At 37.3% G+C, this 19,393-nt stretch overlaps 1 protein-coding gene across 1 annotated transcript in view; it reads left to right on the top strand.

The window, feature by feature from the left end:
- Window positions 1-19,393, top strand: part of cog5 (component of oligomeric golgi complex 5) — a 187,072-nt gene that overhangs the window by 116,374 nt on the left and 51,305 nt on the right. The window contains exons 11-12 of the mRNA XM_088645186.1: window positions 2,543-2,624; window positions 9,131-9,335. Of these exons, the coding sequence (XP_088501312.1) occupies window positions 2,543-2,624; window positions 9,131-9,335 (287 nt within the window). The remainder of the gene's footprint in view (window positions 1-2,542; window positions 2,625-9,130; window positions 9,336-19,393) is intronic.

Here is a 19,393-nt window from a genome sequence, read left to right as displayed (position 1 = left end):
CTCTGACTGATGTCGAACAGCCTTTTTACAGAGCCTATGTATTTGTGGAGAGCCCCTACTTTCCTGCTTCACTAATTTTCTTTGTCAACGTCAGTAAAAAATGAATCGGCTAAACGCTGATCATTATTATGGAATAATATGTAAGGAAGTTTCAAGGGTTGGAATTACATATAGTCATTCTCTTCTAACCACCTTGTGGCTTAGCAATTGAATTGTTTACCTAACACACTATTCTGATTCCACGGCCCATTGTACTGTATACTGTACTGTTCATGTATGATTTGGCTAGAGTATGACTTCTAACCATATTTATTCTGGATTTCTTTAAGATAGAGGAAAACTGCTTTGGGAGTAAATTCAATTTACCATATCATGTGCCATTCTCAGATTATAAATATTCACTAAGAATAGTATCCCTGTTACGCTTCCAGCACAGTTCATTGGAGTGCAGATTGTTGACTATAGCCCAGACATCACCAGTTCAGTTTCTGGGCTGTGTCCTTATTTGACTGTGGCCAAGTTTCCCCCCAAATGAATGGAATTGGCCAGACTTCTTTGTTTGATGTTGTTTCAAAATGACCAAGGCTGAGCCCCTGGACTTTGTCCAGTTTCAAGATTTTGAAGTTGGCATAATGTCTAAACAAGCTGTACATCAATTTAGTCATTGTGTTTTTTAATTAACTTGTTTTCCTGTCTTATTGTTTTAAAGCAGGAATGTATAGAAGTTGAATAAAGTTAAAATCAGGACAGACAGCCTTCATCTCTGAAATGTTTTGATTTCTCACAAGGAAGGTTCTACTGCATTTGTTCAATAATACATTTAAAAAAGTAAAAATGTTCATTCAAAGGTATCAATATTTAATACTCTCATTTCTGTACTTGAATCACCACAGAATACTAATGAGGTTGGAATGCAAGAGCAAGCTTTGCCTGAAGCTTGAAGGGCAGGAAATCTTTGGATTTACTTTTCAATACGATGATTGAGCGCTATGTAACTGTGATTTCCTCTCCACAATACCATTCTGTGTACCCCATGATTGAAGTAAAGTATAATACGAAAGTACTAATACTGTCAACCAATCAACCAATATTGTATCTAGGTATCTTAAAGATGCAGGAAAACTGTTCTAAGACTACATTCTCTGTTCCATAGGATGCACCATTCTTAGATCATAATTGTTTAATAAGAAGTGTTCCATTTCCTCTTCCAGTAGAAGCACTAGTTTGGAGTGCATATTGTGCCTTCTAGCCAGGATGTTACCAGATCATTCCTGGGCTATGGCATTATTTGACCAGAATTCATCAAGTGCCAGCAGAGAATTGGCCAAGCTTGTTGCCACTGTCCACACACTCACCAGACACTAATTAGAAAGAGAATTAATTCTAAGTGTATAAGAAAAAAACGTGTTCATCGTGAGCTCTCCTATATTGACCTATTTCTCAATGATGTGTGTATGGACATTCACCAAACGTAAACAGGGTTTCTGAAATAAGAGTTTGTTGTAGGGTGGCACAGTGGTTCCCTCTGTTGTCTCCCATCTTTGGGGCTCCAGAATCAATTCTAGTGTGTTGTCTGCGTTGAACTTTTATGTTCTCCCCGTGTTTGCATGGGTTTCCTCCCACAGTCCAAAGACAATGTGCCCATTATTTGCTTGGATAGGACCCCCGCAACCCTGCATTGAATAATGGGATCACACAAATGGGCAGATGGTTGGATGTGGTGTTCTGTTCATTATAATACAATGTAATGTCTCTCAAAAGCATTCCTCTAGTATTTTTATTAAGTGGATGGGATAGACGTTATCAGGTGTTTTATTTGTGACAGTATATCTTGTCATATCTGTATGATGAGACATTCACTTATGTTGATGGTGTTAAAAAATGTGCTTTTTAGCAGAGAAGGCAATATGCTGAAATCAGATTATGTATCGCCATCTAACATCATATTATCATTTCTTTGTAACAATTTATTATATTTTAATTTGTCCATGAGAAGTTGGGGAAAGAAATTCTGTTAAAAACATTCTGTTTTGTGGTAGTCGATCAAAAATGTGTATATTTTTTATTGTAAGGAAAAAACCCTGCTTAAAGCTAAATCAATCATTTGAAAAACACAATTTGAAGCAAGTATTATTATAAAACAATTTTCTTCACTTGGCTAGTCAATGGGTCACAGTTCTTTTAGTCTGTTTTCTTTGATGCTACTTCCAAGATTGACTGTCTGCTCTGTTCGCCTTTACTTTGTGACTTCTGTAGCTGTAATGGGAGGAAAATAAACTGGCCAGTGAAAAGGCAGAGGAGATCATTACTGAAGACTTTGCCAAGCTTTAATCGGGCAGTGATATTGAAGAAGTTGACCATAACAAATCTCCTAACTATATATAGTGTAGATAGTTTCCAAATTGCTGCAGCTTCACTTTGCTATGAAAATATACTTTTAATGGACGGAATGTCTTCAGATATTTTATTTATGGAGTATTATATTATGAATTATTAATTTGTAAGGAATCCATGTGTTTAGTTCTTTTGCTATCTTTTGCAGGATGGCCAAGCTGACATCTTGTATACGTTCTGGAATTCTGTCACGCAGATTCTATCTGTTCAGTTCCAGAAGGCAACAAACTGTGAGTATCCCGAAACTGGCGAATAAGTTTGAAGATAAACTACTGTTGACTGCTCCTATATTCTGGACAGCCTAGCACTGTACTTATACTTTAGGGGAAAAGAATTAGGGCACCTGTCTCCTTTAGCATTAGGTTTTCAGAAAATTGATGATATGGGAAGATGAGTCACCATTCTTTACATTTGAGCATTGTCTTTACAGTTCAATGTGTCTTCTGGAATAATTTAGTGTGCAGTTCATGTCTGTTATATTGACACTTAAATATGTGGTGATTTTGACAGTCTGTTTCCATGTAATGGCAGTGCTGGAAATGTGACATGAATGTAGCTATACATGCATGCTGAAGAGTACTCTTAGGTTTGCAATGTAGAGTGCTCTTTAAGTATTCCATTTAAGGCTCAGTTGTGAGAAAAGAAGTTTCAGGAGGCTAAGACTCATTCACCGAAGAAACCTACCTTTGAAAATAATTCTGTGCTTGGCTCTGCAGTTTGTCATAAACCACCTTGTTTTTATCATTATGATACTGCACTCTGCAGCATCTGAGTCTGCGTGACTCCTTATCTGTGTAAAGTTTTGAAGGCAGCGATTTCAGGTGCACAAAACCCCATTCTACACTTTGTTTAGGCAATCAATCATGAGCTGTTTTTTGGAAACTTTTTATCTTTTTTGTAAAATTATAAACATTATATTGATTTTCTTGAAAACAAAACAAAAATGTAGAAATCTCTTAATATATAACAATTAATTCTATGGTATTATACATGTATGCCCGAACACCCTATTTTTGTACATCCTTGATATTTCCACAAAAAATAAAAACACTGTAACTGAAATTCTCCCAGATCTTAAAAAATAAAATTAAAATTTCTATCTTTTGCAAAATTCCCCATCAGATCATTTAACCTGATCATTTTCATCTCTTACTTTCTCACTCTCCATGTTGCAGCATACCACAACAGTACGCTTTTTACTGCCAGCTGTGTGATGCTGATGGAACTCGGCAATCTTTGTATATGAGCTTACAGAATACTTTGGAAAATAACATTGGGAATTTGGGAGTTCATGGTCACAGTCATAAACCGATCACATCTACCCAGCACTGTAAGATGGTGTTTAATGAACACAAGCACATCCACGTCACGCAACAGCTGTCCTTTAATGAAAAGGGGCCGACTGTGATTTCAGGACATTCTCTTTGGAGTATCTCTGACCTTCTGAGAGATTAAGTCTTTTAAAGGAAGCTAAATGTGTAATAATAAGGTCGTCATATGGCTAAAGTACTTTAGTTAATGTGTTAAACATTGCCTTTAGGAGCACATTTATCTTCATTGATCCATAAAGAGGTTAGTGATTTCTACACTTGTGAAATCTTTGTTTTTTTCACCAGTTGTAAAGGTAATTTCACAAAAGAGCTGATCTTCACAAATTATCACTGTCAGTAAAAGCGAAATTTTAATTCAAAGTATTACAAAGTACAGAGCAGCAAAAGAACCTAAACTTTTCTGAGTGTGTGTTTCAGAAAATTGCACGGCTATTGGATGTTGACTTAATGTTTTTGGCATAATTTTGATTAATTGATGATTCATGACTGATAATGATACACTCAAGTGACTGAGTTTGAGTGTTTTATATGCGCACTGAATAACCACATTAGTGAGACTGTGGATTAGGCACGGGTGAAAGTGATGCAGTCTTTGGGATGTTAAGCCTAGTGAAACACCGAAAGGAGCTAGTATGCCCCGCTCATCAAGAGAACAACGACTTCATGCTTTTGCTGTGCTGGAGTCTGGGTTAACATACCTCAAGATGGCTCACGAGCAGTGTAGTGAATCCAGGTTTTGTGTAGACCACACTGATGCACACAGGCAAATGTGGCACAGATGTGCAGAATGATATGGTAATTGTTGTGAACAACAGACCAATCAATGAGGATGCTCAGGTGTAGTGGTCTGGACAGGAATGTCTACTGCCACAAAACTCCACTTATAATAATAATAATTGCTTACACTTATATAGCGCTTTTCTGAACACTCCACTCAAAGTGCTTTACAGGTAATGGGGACTCCCCTCCACCACCACCAATATACTGGTAGATGGCAGCCTTACTACAGAAGGCTAAACTGACCAAGGCCAGGGACCTTACTTGCTGTACTTCCTGCAGGCTCTTTCTAACGTGACAGCATAGCAGCAGAACAATGCGTATTTTCAGGCACAACAATAGCTTTCTTGCAATACACTATAAGAATGTGACAGTTACTGTATACTTTGGATGGCCTATTTGCCACACCTGAGCCCTGTTGAACATTGTTGGGACAATGGGGAGAACCTAGGGCTCAGAGACCAGTGAAGAGGCACCAACATGTCTAGGCTTTATGAGAGGAATCAGATACAGCTCCACAACACAGCAGCTCCAACCTGGTGCAAAGCATGTGTTGCAAGTGTACAGCTTGTATCGCTTCCAGTGGAGGCAACGTGCTCCTAGCCCATGGCTTTCACAGTAGACTGTGCGTTGATTGATAACGTTTGTTGTTGACAAGTGTAAATAAGCATTATGAATTTGAATTCACCTGTGTCGTGTTTATTCACTAAAATGTTAGTGCATCTGCTCCAAAACAGATTGTCGTTTCCTGTTAATAACCTTGAGAATTTCTTGCAATTATAATCGATACGTTTCCGATATTCTGTGTAAAGCATCCTTTATGTTAACCTGATCTTCATACGAAATGTTTGTTAATTTTATCACAGATTGCACATACTGTATACTGTATTTGGGCTGCAGCTGGCTAACCAGGAGCGTAACATTTAATTAACACTGTGTTGAACAACTCACCCTTAAGCCAATTCATTCCAATGTAAGAGCTGTAATAGAAAGGATAAGCAAATTGTGTGAGTCTAAATAAAAGTCAGAAAGCTGCATTTTCCTCATTAGGATTACAGTAACCCACTGCCTATAACAGTCGTAGGACACAAGACAGAACTTCACCCTGGAAAATACATTGCTTCATTGCACACAACAAGCACACAGAAACACTTTTGCCTATTCATGCCTGTAAAATGAATTTGAAAGGTGGATGGAAAGATGGAGCAAAAAAACAGATGCAAACATGAGGAAAACATGTAAACTCCACGTAGGAATCTTGCAAATCAAACCTATAAATCAAAAGCTGACAAGTAATAGTGCTAACAACCATGCCATAGTGCTTGGTCAAATCCAAATTCACATGTACATCACCAAGAGATCTATAGTCGTAATGTAATAAATGATCTAACAGATCATTAGAAACATGCTCATGTCCTCTCTGTCTCTGAACACATTGAAAGGTTACCAACAAATGGAGGTCCGAGAGTACATCTTATAAGAAGAAATCTTCACCTTCCGAAGATCCTGTGTTGATGATACCAGATCTTTTATTGCTGTACCTTTCTTCAAAAGTTTTGACATTTAGACTTTTATGTTGTTAAATAGATTAAAAGGGTAGGTTTACATTTTTTAGATTAAATTCTGTTTCAGAACATCTTTCTTTTCATTCATATAAAATCTTCTGCAAAAAATTAAAATCTTTATTACAAAATAACATCCTCTAAAACAATTTTGAAAACTAGTTGTGACATACACACAAAGGACTTAATTGTTGTCTGACAGATTACTCCATCTTGATGGAAGCTTCATTATTTACAAAATTTTTCAACCCAAATAATTTTTCAGAAGCATCCACAGAACTATAGTGAAGTGACCAAAAGTTTAGCCTTTATTTTTTTGTAAAACCTTGGTTTTCTGAGCATTGTCAGCTCATCTGCTGTAAAATCACCTTTAAGTCTTTACCAAAGCTTCTTGATTTTATTTGGGTAACAATTTTATCAATATTATAAATAAATGTTCGTGTTTCTTCTAGTGTATAACTCTTTAAAATGATTTGGCATAAATAGATCTAGAATGAAACAGTATTGTTTTATGACAGATTAATCCATGGTGAAATGGATGAATGCTTCATGGTAACAAAAGTTTTGAGACTAAATCATTTGGGGCTTTTTTTTGGCTTGTTTTTGTTGATTTTTAAAGAGATAGAACCTTATTTGAGGTTTTATCTAATTGTTTTTGCTTTTCTAGTGGTTCATGTACGTCATGAAACTTTAAACATCAAGCTGAAGATATTCTCTGTCTTTTGTCAGTGAATACATAAATTTGTGTTAATGGCTAACTGTGCTGTCAAAATCTTATATTGTATATAATGTACAGTATTATTGTGGATGTAGCACAGACTTTTTTTAAACTAAGCTCTCTTTAAATTGGCATAATTTGTTCCTTAAGCAATGGAAACGTTTCAACAAATTCATTAGGACTTACTGTGGTGTTCAAATCTCAGGTGTTTCACCTTCAAATATGCAACTTGTTCATTTCTATTTCGTTGGCTTTGCTTCAGTTCCTTTTTGTTCAGTTTAAATAAGTTTTGTGAAGCACGAGATGCCAGTTAATGTGCTGTAGCAAATTATTTGCCACAAGAATGCAGATTAATTGTTTGTTAAAGTAAATAGACTAGTCCCCACAGAGGCAGTGGTATCAAGGGACTGGAAGCTGAAATCCCAGAGATTCATTGTTATGCCTGCTGAAGTCATGCACAGAAAAACCATGGCTTGTTCTCTGTAAACCGTTTGATTGGTAATTTAAAATGCTAGTCCTTCTCAGACAAAGTTGCACTTCTTAACAAGACTCACAAATTGCATCATTTGCATATTTATAGTCATTTGATAATGAGATTTATTTATGATGTTAGCAGCCTTGGTTTAACTGTGGCCTGTCTGCTTTGTCTTGTCATGTTGGTGATGACAAAATGAGCTTGGGCAAAACATTCCTGTTCATTCTATCAAATGTATTTTACACAAAGGTTCATTTTTATGTATTACAGTATGTGTATTTGTATTTTTAAGATGTTAACTGGAAAAAGAAATGGCAGAGATAATTTCTGTTGCAGCTGCTTATGCTCCAAGTTGTACATCTTCAGAATCTTAGAACACTTAAATATTTTTTGTTATTATTATATTTTATCTTTTGGCTTTTGCAGAAAGATGTGTGTTGAAATCAAACATTTGTTCAAGAAATGTGCAGTTATCAAATTTCTGAAGCATGAAACAAAGGACATTTCCAGACACATTAAGCATGTTTCCTACTGTCAGGTATTAAAGGACAACACAAGGTTTAAGTAATTTCCGGTATTTATTATGGTGTACTTGCAAAAGATTTGTGTTGTTGTGGTAGTGTGAGTATACTTAGCAATAACAGTGCTTAGCTGCAACCAGAGTTGTCCCTTGTTTTTCCTTCTGTGTTAGATTCCTACTTTTCAAACCGTGATCCTACTCTAATAATGGAGCTTTCCACACATGCTCACAGCCTATAGCCATTACACTGTGGAAAAGATATTCTCTTCTTGAAAGACAGATTATCTCACTGGGGCGATGGGACAACATTTAAGGAAGGTTTAAGTATTATCTGTGAAGTCCTGTAAGCAGCGATGGACAACAGCCAACTTTCACTGCACATGTGATATTCAGTTGCCACAGTAAGATCTTCAGCTTTATAAACTCATAAATATAGATCAAGTCTTAGATCAAAGGCACAGCCCCATGTTTACACAGTTAAGCTGTACAATAACAATAGGTGAGCTACACAAGGGACAGAGTACATGAGAGAAGGTCACTTACCCTTTACAAATGATTGAAGTGAGTACTCAGGATAGTTCATTATTACATCATATACATGCTTAATATGTATCTAACAAATAATAAAAAGTACATGTTTACACAACTTTTATGCCATCTCCACATTTGCACTTAGTGGAGCTGCCTCCAAAATTGATGTTTTCGGTTATTGCAGTTCAGTACAAATAACAATTTATAGTGTTGCCCTCATTCCTTCCAGTTCCTTGTACAGTGTGGAAAATGAGTAATGTGCAACATAAATCTACATATTTTCAAATGATCAATTTTGAAGTTGCTGTTGATTCTGCCACACATTTGCTGATAAAAATAGGTGAGTATAGATGGCAGATACACAGCGTCAACAGTTTGAGAGCATATAATGGGTCCGCTCCGCTTTACACAGTGAAGGCCAGGGGAGGGAAAGTGTGGGGAATAGCTGCTCCAGTTTACCTGAGGCAGGAAATGGAAGTTAATTATATGAAACATTATGGGTTTACTCTGTCTTCTGTTGATTGTCAAAGAGGAAGTGCTGCAGGGTTATCTCTGCAGTATTGCCTGATACCATCACTGACCAACTGAAGACTACAGGGCATTGGTTCAGCAATAGCAGTTCAGTATGTATCCTACTCCCTGCCTTAAATAATTGATTTAATCCAGGGCTATGTTTCATATTACATTTGATGGATGCGCGTGCTTCAGTTGTTAATAAAGCATTTTTAATCCCAGAATTTGTAGCATTTGATTTTTTAACCTTTAAAAAAACAATTAGAGTGACAGCAAGCCTTTCAGTAACCCATTTGTTCCTGTTTGTAGCTTCCACGTTCCTGAAGCAGGCTCTAGAGGGAGAATATCCTAAACTGTTGAGGCTCTACAATGAACTGTGGAAACGACTGCAGCAGTACAGTCACAGCATTCAGGGCACTCTGGCTGGGAGCGCAGGCCTCGACCTCACACCTGAGCTGCCCTCAGCAGACCTGGACCCAGAGGACATATTCATGCACAAGAAGCAGGATTATGAGTAAGTGAGGGATTTGGTTGGGGTTTGTGTTCTTAACCCTTTCTCAGAAGCCTTATTAGACTCTCTAATAAATTAATCATCTCTAAAATGTTATTCCTTGAATTCATGTACATCTCCTGATGGTCTGCAAGATCTGCACTCAAGATCTTGAAATAAACAGCCTTAACATATTCATAAGTTGCATGTTGGCACTGGAAATAGGCTTGCAGCCTCACAGCTCCAAGTCCTCGGTTCAATTCTGGCCTCTGGTGCTGGACTGGGTGGCATTTGCAAGTTCCTCCCATGTTAAGTGAGTTTTAACTCTTGTTTTTTTCTTCATTCAGTCCAAAGGGATACTGGTTAGGTGAATTAACTACTATCAATTGTCCCTTTACTTGAGAGGCAGGAGCTGGGGCACCCTGTGGAGTAGTTCTGCTGCAGAGTTTTGTTTAGCCTTGTAGTACTGTACATTGATCAGCCTTGACCTGAGTACAACAATAGGCAACACCAGAAACCACCCACAGCATTCTCTGTTTTCACTATCCCTCCATTGGGCATCAGTCCATTGGTCCTGATGAGGATCCTGTCAGTTTAGTGTATAGTGTATAGTCCAGCACTCCCATTGCAAGTACATTCACAATAAAAAAGAAGAGATTCTAACACAAGTAGGAATTTTCTTCTACATTTCAGGTAAGTTTCAGAATTATGTCAGTATTTTTGCAGCTGCACCCTGTTAAGCAAGCTCCCGAGAAGTGCAACACGTCAGTAGCCTCCCTCCACTAACATTAAGGGGAAACAAGTTCTCTCCTCGCTGCTGCAGACACCACACTTTCCTGTGCTGACTAACCAAGGGAATTAGTCGAGGGAATTGGCTCCCAGCTTACTGAGTTTTTTGGGGGGGTTTGTGTTGCCTGAGGGACTGCCTTTGCTTATATTAAAACTGACTGAGCCACTCCGAGGATCATGCCTCAGCAGCTGGAGAAAAGGGTCATAGCTGGTCTGTCATCAGCAGACTAAGATAATAAGCAGGTGGACATTTTGAAGGTGAAAACTCAACAACCGTGACAGCATCAGACAGCCAGAGAAAGAGATATCTCTGTTTAAATCCTGTCATCCTGTACTGGAGAGCAGAAGCTGTGGTTTTAACTTGCATTGTGTTGGCCCGTCAAAGGGTACCGAAACAACTGTTGACCATAACCAGGCCCATTGAAATTGGAAGGGCATACATGATTTATAGTGGTTCCAGGGCACAGAAGACCAGGCTTGGTACCTTCACCTTAAAATATCTTCATCGTACTGATTGATGCAGTAATGCCTTTTCCAGCTTGAAGTTTGGTACTTCTTGCCATATCTGGCCAAGATGAATATTGTCCATCGATCTGTCCATTTTCTGTCTCTTCCAATTCAGGAATAGGATATCGTGGAAGAACAGGAGCCTATCCTGGCAAGAAACAGGCTCAAGGCTGGGTACACCCTGGCAGTGGGACACCTGTCCATTGGAGGGCACACACAGACACAAACATGCACACAGTCACACTAGGCCCAGTTTTCCCACAAGCTAATTAACCAGCAAATATGTCTTTGGAGTGTAGGAGGAAACTGGGGCATAATTATACTAATTAATTAAACACACTCACACCTAGGGCCAATTTTGAAGATTATCCATGGTGGCCAGTTTAATCTGTTCATAATTGCTCATGATAGGGAATGATTTGTCTTGAAACTGCATAAAATCACGGTCTGGCTTGTGGACTATCTTTTTGCTTTATTTGTTTTTCACTGGCTGAAGTTTCTTCTGCATGCAGTCCAGTTATTACAGCATTTGTTTAGATTCCCTTGCAAAGTAAGGGATCTGATTCTTTTGAACACAAAATGCATGAATTGTTCATGCATTTTGTGTATATTGGGGTGGGGGAATATTATTGTGCTCTACTTGACTATTTTATTGTCATTCTTGGAATGCCATTTTAGTTAATTCATTACAACACTGTTGCTGCTGAACTGTTCAGCTGAAGTGTGTTATTTTGAGCCTGTGGTTGTGTTTTTTTTTTTCATTTTGGTCCTAAACCACAGAAGCTATTTGGTTTTTTGGGTGGCAGTGAGGGTCATGGAAGAGATGTGGGCTGCTGTGGGCCATGGTAATATTATACAGTTTAAAATGATAATTTTCTGCTCGCTGTGCGGTGGTGGTTCTCGAACCCTGTTGGAGATGTTTTTGGCACCAGCATTCCACTCTCTGAGCTAGTGCACCTCTCTCACATCTGAAGTTTTTTTGTGACTTCTGTCCACTGTGCTGCTTCAATAATTATCAGCCACACCTGCATCCATTTATCATTTCAGACCACTATTTAAAACCAGCTTGTCTGTTCACTCACTGCTCAGTCTTGAAGCTTGCTTCGGCCTCAGAGTTGTCTCTGCCCTGCTTGAGTTGCTACTTCTGGTTTTGTCCCACACTCACTCCAGGCTTCAACCTTAATTTTGTTACGTTTCTGACCCCAGCCTGGGTTTTTGATTTTGCTTCCGCATTTTGTTTGTGGTTGTTTACCTTAGACTGTTACTTTCTTCTTCAGCAGCTTACTGATCCTGCCTTGAATCCCTTCACAATCATTGCACTGCCAATTCTCTCCGCTAGTCTCCCTATATTACAGGTTGCAAATATATCCTGGAATGCATGTGGGTGGTTAGAATGAACACTTTTGAAAAGTTAAACGTTTTAACTATTATTATAAAATGGTCAAATTGTTTTACTTCAGAATTCCCTTTCCAAGTCTATGATGACTATACACTATAGACTAAAGTTAATATTGACAAATCACTATAAGTCTTTATGTACAATATATATACAATTTATAGACTACAGACTAGATATACAATCTATAGACTAGATATAAACATATTTATGACTTATTAGATATATATTTTATTTATATCACTATAAATAAGACTTATCATTGTATCTGAGGTTCTAAGTAAGGTTTGGTCTGTCCAGAATTCTGCACATTCTGTTCTAACTAAAGTAAAATTGCATTGACTCCCTGTGAAATATAAAGTGCACTTGTACATTAGATATCTTATACCTTCAAATCCAACTGGTAGGAAATCATCTCTTTCATTTGTTATCTTTATGTTTCATTACATTTGGGTTTTCTTTAGTTCTAAGTAGATTGGTGAAGAGAATGTACTTGAGGTTCTAAACTAAATTAAAACAGATTCTGTATGATTTTGCAGAGCCCAAGTCCAATTATTCTTATAGGTCACCCTGACACGCTTGATTTTTTATTTTTAAAGATTAGAAACACTTGTAAGTCAGTGGTCAATTAAGCAAGCAATGTGTTCAATTAAGAGAGCTCTCGTCCTTCATGTTTGAAGGGTATTGTAATATTTGTTCTAAACCTCTAAATGACTTAATTTAACATGTCATTTGCTTAACTTATCAGATTTAAATTATTTCATGTATTTAGAAATTAATGATTTGCTGTTTACCTATTATACCTCTTGGATACCTCCTGGACCCAGGTTAGAGACTGGAGTAAATGATCCTCTTTACTACCTTGATTCAATGGTAGGATATTAGTTATAAAAACTAAGAATTTCCTCAAGTTCATTTCGTTTCCTTGTGGTAAACCATACAAAGAATGTGAAACTAATTCTTTTTAGTTTTGTTAATTAGGAAAAGCAGCCCATGAGCCCAGCAGATGTCCTTAAACCTCTAATAAGACTTAAATTGACATGGCTGAAGGAGTTCCCTGTAAAAGATTAGCTTTCAAATTTAAAGTGGTAGGCATTCTTGAAATGTGAGTGTGTGGATTGAGAATTGGTTATTAAATAGAAAACAGAGGGTACATATCATGGGTGAATACTCAAATTGAGTTGATGTAATTAGTGGAGTACCACAGGGGTCTGTACTAGGACCACAGCTCACTCTAGTTTAGATTATATCAAAGATTCAGATTCCGGAATAATTAGTAATCTAGTAAAGTTGCACATATCTAACAAGGCAGATTAGGAAGGCTAGCAAAAACTATAGAAGCAATAAATGAAACTTAAAAAAATAAAATAAAATTCATGACAGGATGATGATGTTTAATGTACACAAGAACAAGGTATTGAATTCTCAGATTCCACTCTGCAACATGCCATGTTACACCACTTTAGCCTCTCACCATTCCCTACAAGGGGTTCAGTCTCTTCTCTGTATGACTTTCTTCTCTTGCCTAATATATGTCTCCTCCCGGTTACCTTTATATGTAGTAAGAGAGATAAACGAGATGTACAGTATGGTCCTGATGGGGATGCTGTCTGGGACAATACTTTCTCTACCTCTAAAAATATACCGTATAAACAGTATACATTTAGCGATTCCAGGTGAAAAATAGACATTTTTGTTACTGATGATTAGTCACAGGTACGTGTTTTGGCAGTACCCTGTGATACAGTGCTTTTTAGCTAATGCAGCTATTGTGCTTTCATTTGTGACTGTGCTGCTGAGAATTTACAGCAACTTCACCATCACAATTCCCAAATTACTAGCAAATTTTAGGCTCATCTTTAGTACATGGGTCTAATTGCAACCAAACAAAATTGTTTTGTGAGGCTGGGTAGAGTCTGAAATCTTTAATTCACACCTGAATGCATTAATTTGCAGAAACTGACCATGTGGAAAGATATTCGGCTAGATTATATTTTGCTTCTGCTTAAACTGTGATGGTTGTGGTCAGATATTTTTTTTTTGTCTTCAGAACTTCTTTAATGAGCATCCTTTTCCCCATTTTTGTTATTCTCCCTTGTTAATATAAAAGTGTTTCAAAGATTTATTATTATTTATTATAGATTTTTTATTTAGATTTATTTATTAAAAGGTCTGAAGATTTAGGTTTTCAGAAAAAATCAAGGGCTTCGGCAAAACTAAAGTTTAGTAGAAGGAAGTTCAGCCAGGCAAGGAGCACAGCAGCTGAACATTTAAGCCCAGTTGAATCACGACAGATCCTTGGAACAGCCAGCAAATCCGCAGATTGTGATTCGAAGTAATGAAGGAGTGATTAGGAGCATATGGAGTACAAATGCCAGTCTTGCATGCTAAAAAGCCTCATTGTGTTGAAAAGCGTCAAAGCTTAACCCACCATCCAAGATTGGTAGCTTGCATCTGATGCCACTGGAGTGAGACAGTGATGACAGAATCACAGTAGTTTTTCCTTTAAGTTATTCTGCCATGCTGTTACATTTGTTATTTATCTCACCTGTTAAATTTTGTTTTTGTGTTGCTTTCTGAATTTTAGTGTTAGTAACGTTATAGTTTTGTTAATGTTTTGCATTTGACAGAATTAGTTCCCCTCTCATTTTGTCAAAAACAGAGCTGGATTTCAGACTGACATTAAGCCTTTTATTTTGTACAGTATGTTAATTTAAATACAGTACTAAAAATGTACTTAATTATGAATTACTGGCTGTTCAGCACAACAAGGCATTTCAGTACGTAACACTACCGAAGTTCTTTATAAAGTAACAACAGTATTTTGCCAACGAACAATAGACTTTATGCATTTGCCTTTTTTATTTTATTATAGTGATTAATCAATATAGTGAAGGTTAGATAGATTTATAAGACTTTATTGATCCCGAACTTAAACTTAAAAGAACAATTTACTTAAAAGAACAATTTGTAAAGCTCTTTTTAAGCGCTCTGAATTCTTGATGAGACATTGTTGCATCACTTTTCTTTGCAAAATACAAATAAGGAAGGAAACCAAAATGTTGGCTAGATAGCTTAGGTATGGTTAGGTAGCTTTTTCCATGCTACCGTATAATAACACAACACTTTGAGTAAAAAACTCCACATACTGTAGTGTCACCTTGTATACTTAATTCATGTTTCACCACTCGTTTTCGAGAAGTCCACTGCACTGACACTTAGTGTCTTTGAAGCTTTTAAATACTTGTATCAAATCTCCATGTATTTTCTCTGAGACTAATTAGTTCCTGGTTGTTCTTCTCTCGACTGAATCCTGAGTAGCAATATATTTTTTGTAACGTGGTGACCAAAATTGTATACAATGTTCTAAATGAGGCCTAACTAGTGCATTGTATAAGTTTAATATTTCCCCCCTTGACTTGAATTATACAGTCATGACCATATAGCCAAACATTTTGTTTGTCTTTTTTATTGCTTCCCTACACTGCTTGGAAGATGGTACTATAAGCGATGAGTCAACATAAACATGTCAGTTACTGTTGGTCAGATAACTCTTATCATACTACTGGCTAGCATAACTGACTATTTAACCCAAAGCACTATATACTGTATCTCAAAGTCATAAACCATTTTTGGTGTGGTATTATGAATGAGTTTGCATTTGTTTTGAATGTTAGAGATGTAGAATGTAAGTTATAAATTTGAAGTTTCTCCTCAAAATGAATTTTGTCCATGAATAAAGTTATTTTAATTATTATGAGATCATTTCAGCAGCCCTAATAATAATCATGTTTTTTATTAACCTGTGATGTATTAATGCCTATTGCTATTTATAACTCTGTAAACAGTAGCACCAGGTTTTAGTGATATACAGTACACTTGCAAATAAGTGAATGTTGCTCATTAAACAGGCAATTAAAATACCATTTTCTAAATGATCCAATAGAGGGTCAAAGGTGAGCCGGAGCCTATCCTGGCAAGCAATGGGTGGATGGTACATATCACCTACTGTAGGACCAGTTTTCCCAGAACTCAGTTAACCTTCCAGTATGTCTGGACTGTGGGAGGAAACAAGAGCATCATTGTACTAATTCATTCAAATTTACCTTTTCTTTATGAATTCACATCCCTGCATTTCAAACGTTTTTAAAAGTCAATGAGATGTACAACTACCTATCCTTCAAATAAAAGCCGTCTGTGCTTAACCAAAACCTGGCACAGAACGATGTACTTCTGTTTAACCAGCTAGACGCTCCAATGGTATGGTTTGTTTGACCTTCTGCGTCTCTCGGGCAGAGGCGGGAGCATCATTGTTATTTACAAACTTATTTACAATTTAAGTCCTATTACTATATCTCCAACCTCTTCTTTTGAGTCCCTTGTTTTAAATGTCTCTATTCCATAATCTCCTATCATTGCTACAGTTTATAGACCACCCACACCCAGCGAAGCCTTTTTAGGAGAGTTTGCTGATTTACTCTCATTTTTATGCTTTAAGTTTAAAAGGAGCCTTATTCTAGGGGACTTTAATATACACATTGACTCAAGGTCATCGAGTCTGGCTAAAGACATCCTTTCTCCACTGGGATGTTTTGATCTTACTCAGTTTGTACCTCTACACATAACGAAGGAGACACCCTAGATTTAATCATTGCAAATGACTTTTGTCTCCCACTGCTCTTCCCTTGAACTAGGCCTCTCTGACCACTTAGCTATTCTCTTCAGTATGGACTTAACTGTTTCTAACACTTCCCCCTCACGCTCTGTAAATTTCCGCAACTGGCAATCAATTGATCAGCCAATGTTGGCAAATTCTGTTCTGTCCTCCTTATCTTGTTTCTCTTCCTGTGACCCCCTAGACGACAAAATACAGTTACTTGACAGTGCTCTTTTATCTACCCTTGACACCTTTGTTCCTCTAAAAACTCAAACCATCTCCTTCTCTCGCCCTGCCCCTTGGTATAACAACCATCTGCGATCTATGAAGACAGTCTCTCACAAACTTGAGCGTAGGTGGAATCTTTCTGGCCTAAATGTATTATCAGTCTTGGAGAAATTACTTGTCTGAATATATGGTTACAATCATCAGCTAGATCTACCTACTTCTGTCATATCATTGAAAATTACTAAAACAACCCCAGGCATCTTTTCTCCACCATCAACAGCTTGCTAAACTTGCCAAACCACCCCACCACATTACCTGCCTCATCGCAACTTTGCAACACATTCTTAGATTTCTTTAGCTCCAAGATCGACAACATCTGGCATCACATTCTCTCCACTATGCATATAATTTCCATACCTTCTCCTTCCTTATCCAACTTTTCTGATTCCCTTCTCTCCAACTTCTCTTTTCTTGACTCAGCATCCCTCCATAAACTAGTTACACACATGAAACCCACCACATCTAATTTAGATCCCATTCCCACCAGTTTATTTCAGTCCCGTTTCTCTTCTCTCTGTCCCATTATCCTCAATATTATAAATGAATCTTTGAGCACTGGCGTTGTACCAACGGACCTCAAAACTGCTGCCATTACCCCCATGCCAAAAAAGCCTAACATGTGTCTCGACAATCTAAACAATTTCCGCCCCATCTCCAACTTACCCTTTCTTTAACAAATTCTAGAACGTGCCGTCACATTTTATTTACATAACCACCTCATGGCAAAAAACCTTTTCCAACCCCTCCCATCTGGCTTCCATCAACTTCACAGCACAGAAACTGCCCTGGTCAAAGTCACTAACGATCTTCTAATAGCTTCTGATTCTGGTTCTCTTTCTATATTATCCTTCTTGATCTCAATGCTGCATTTGACACTATTGACCATGACATCTTACTTTCTCGTCTTGAGACTGTTTTTGGAGTTTCTGACACTGCGCTTAAATAGTTTAAGTGAATCGCTGATCGCTGTCACCTCAGAAATATCGCTAGACTGCTCTCTGTTATCACTAACTGTGGTTGAAAAGCTGATCAACACATTTGTGTTTTCCCAAATTGACTACTGTAATGCTCTACTCGCTGGGGTATCTAAATCTACTTTGAACAAACTGCAGTATGTCAAAACTTTGCCATGCCAGAATCTTGACCAGGTCCAGTGCAAATGTTCACATTACTCCTATCCTGGAATCGTTGCACTGGCTTCCTGTCAATTTCTGTGTGGACTTTAAAATCTTAATGCTCGCCTATAAGGTTCTGCATGGCTTGGCACCTCAGTACCTGTCTGAACTATTATCCCCCTACTTCCCACCTCACAACCTTCGCTCCTCTAATTCTGTTCTCCTAACTGTCCCCCAAACCCGTCTACATTGTATGGGTGACAGGGCCTTCTCCTGTTATGCCCCTTAGCTCTGGAACTCTCTACCCAAGGATAGCAGAAAGACACCTTCTCTAAACTCCTTCAAATCCAGACTCAAAACCTTCTTTATAAGAGCCTTTACTTAACTGTTTCCATTCTTTACCTCTTGGCTCCTACTATACTTAGTACCGCCATCCACGGTCTCCTCTGTGTATTGTAATTGTGTTTTATCTTGTGTTTTATTTTATTTATTGTTGTTGTCATTGTGTAAAGCACTTTGAGAAGCCACCTTTAAAGGTGCTATATAAAATAAAGTTTATTATTATTATTTTGGCATTACAAATGTGGGATCACAGATATTTGTTTAATGCAATAGGCCTAGTTTTACACCAGACATCATGTTCCCTGCTGTTTCTAAGGACTTGAAATGACAGAATCTGGATTTAGAAAGCATTCTTTTGGAAACAATTAAAGAACAGAACAATTATAATTTTAGATTTCTTCACAATCAGATCAATACAAACAAACCAGTCTGTCAGAAGCATCCACAGAAACATGTGCACAGTACTGTGCAAATATCTTGCAATCAACCATTTACTTAAAGCTTGAACTAGTTCGTCCATCTGTACTTGTTACTGGTAAAAGTCTATACCCTCCAATAGGGCTATTAAAACAACTTTTTATTAAAGATTAATTTGGGTAAGAAGAAACCAAGCTTGTCGTTTAGCAAGCCTTCAATCTTCAAAAATTTGATAACGACAACAGAAAGAAATCCATTCATGATCAGCCCATACAGTATGTAACTATCTATTACATGTTGTAATAGATAGGTTGGTCAGTCCATTGTCAATTATTCCTCATCTTTTTGCACAATTTGTTTCGCTCTACACTTCCATCAAGTCTATTTTGTATTTAATGGTATACAAATCTGTGTGGCTTAACTATCGGCTTAATACTAAATGTTTAAAATGTCAATAGAAGACCCCTTTAGATATTTGTTTCTGCATAGAGAAAGAAAAACATATTGAAAACAGTAGAACTTTTGAAATGTCTAATAATTTTGATAGCAGTATATATACTGTAGTTATTGT

The sequence above is a fragment of the Lepisosteus platostomus genome, chromosome 9 (assembly GCF_059453375.1).
Source record: "Lepisosteus platostomus isolate fLepPlt1 chromosome 9, fLepPlt1.hap1, whole genome shotgun sequence".
Lineage (NCBI taxonomy): Eukaryota > Metazoa > Chordata > Actinopteri > Semionotiformes > Lepisosteidae > Lepisosteus > Lepisosteus platostomus.
Note: the sequence above shows the minus strand (reverse complement) of the source record. Positions and strands in the feature narration are given on the sequence as shown.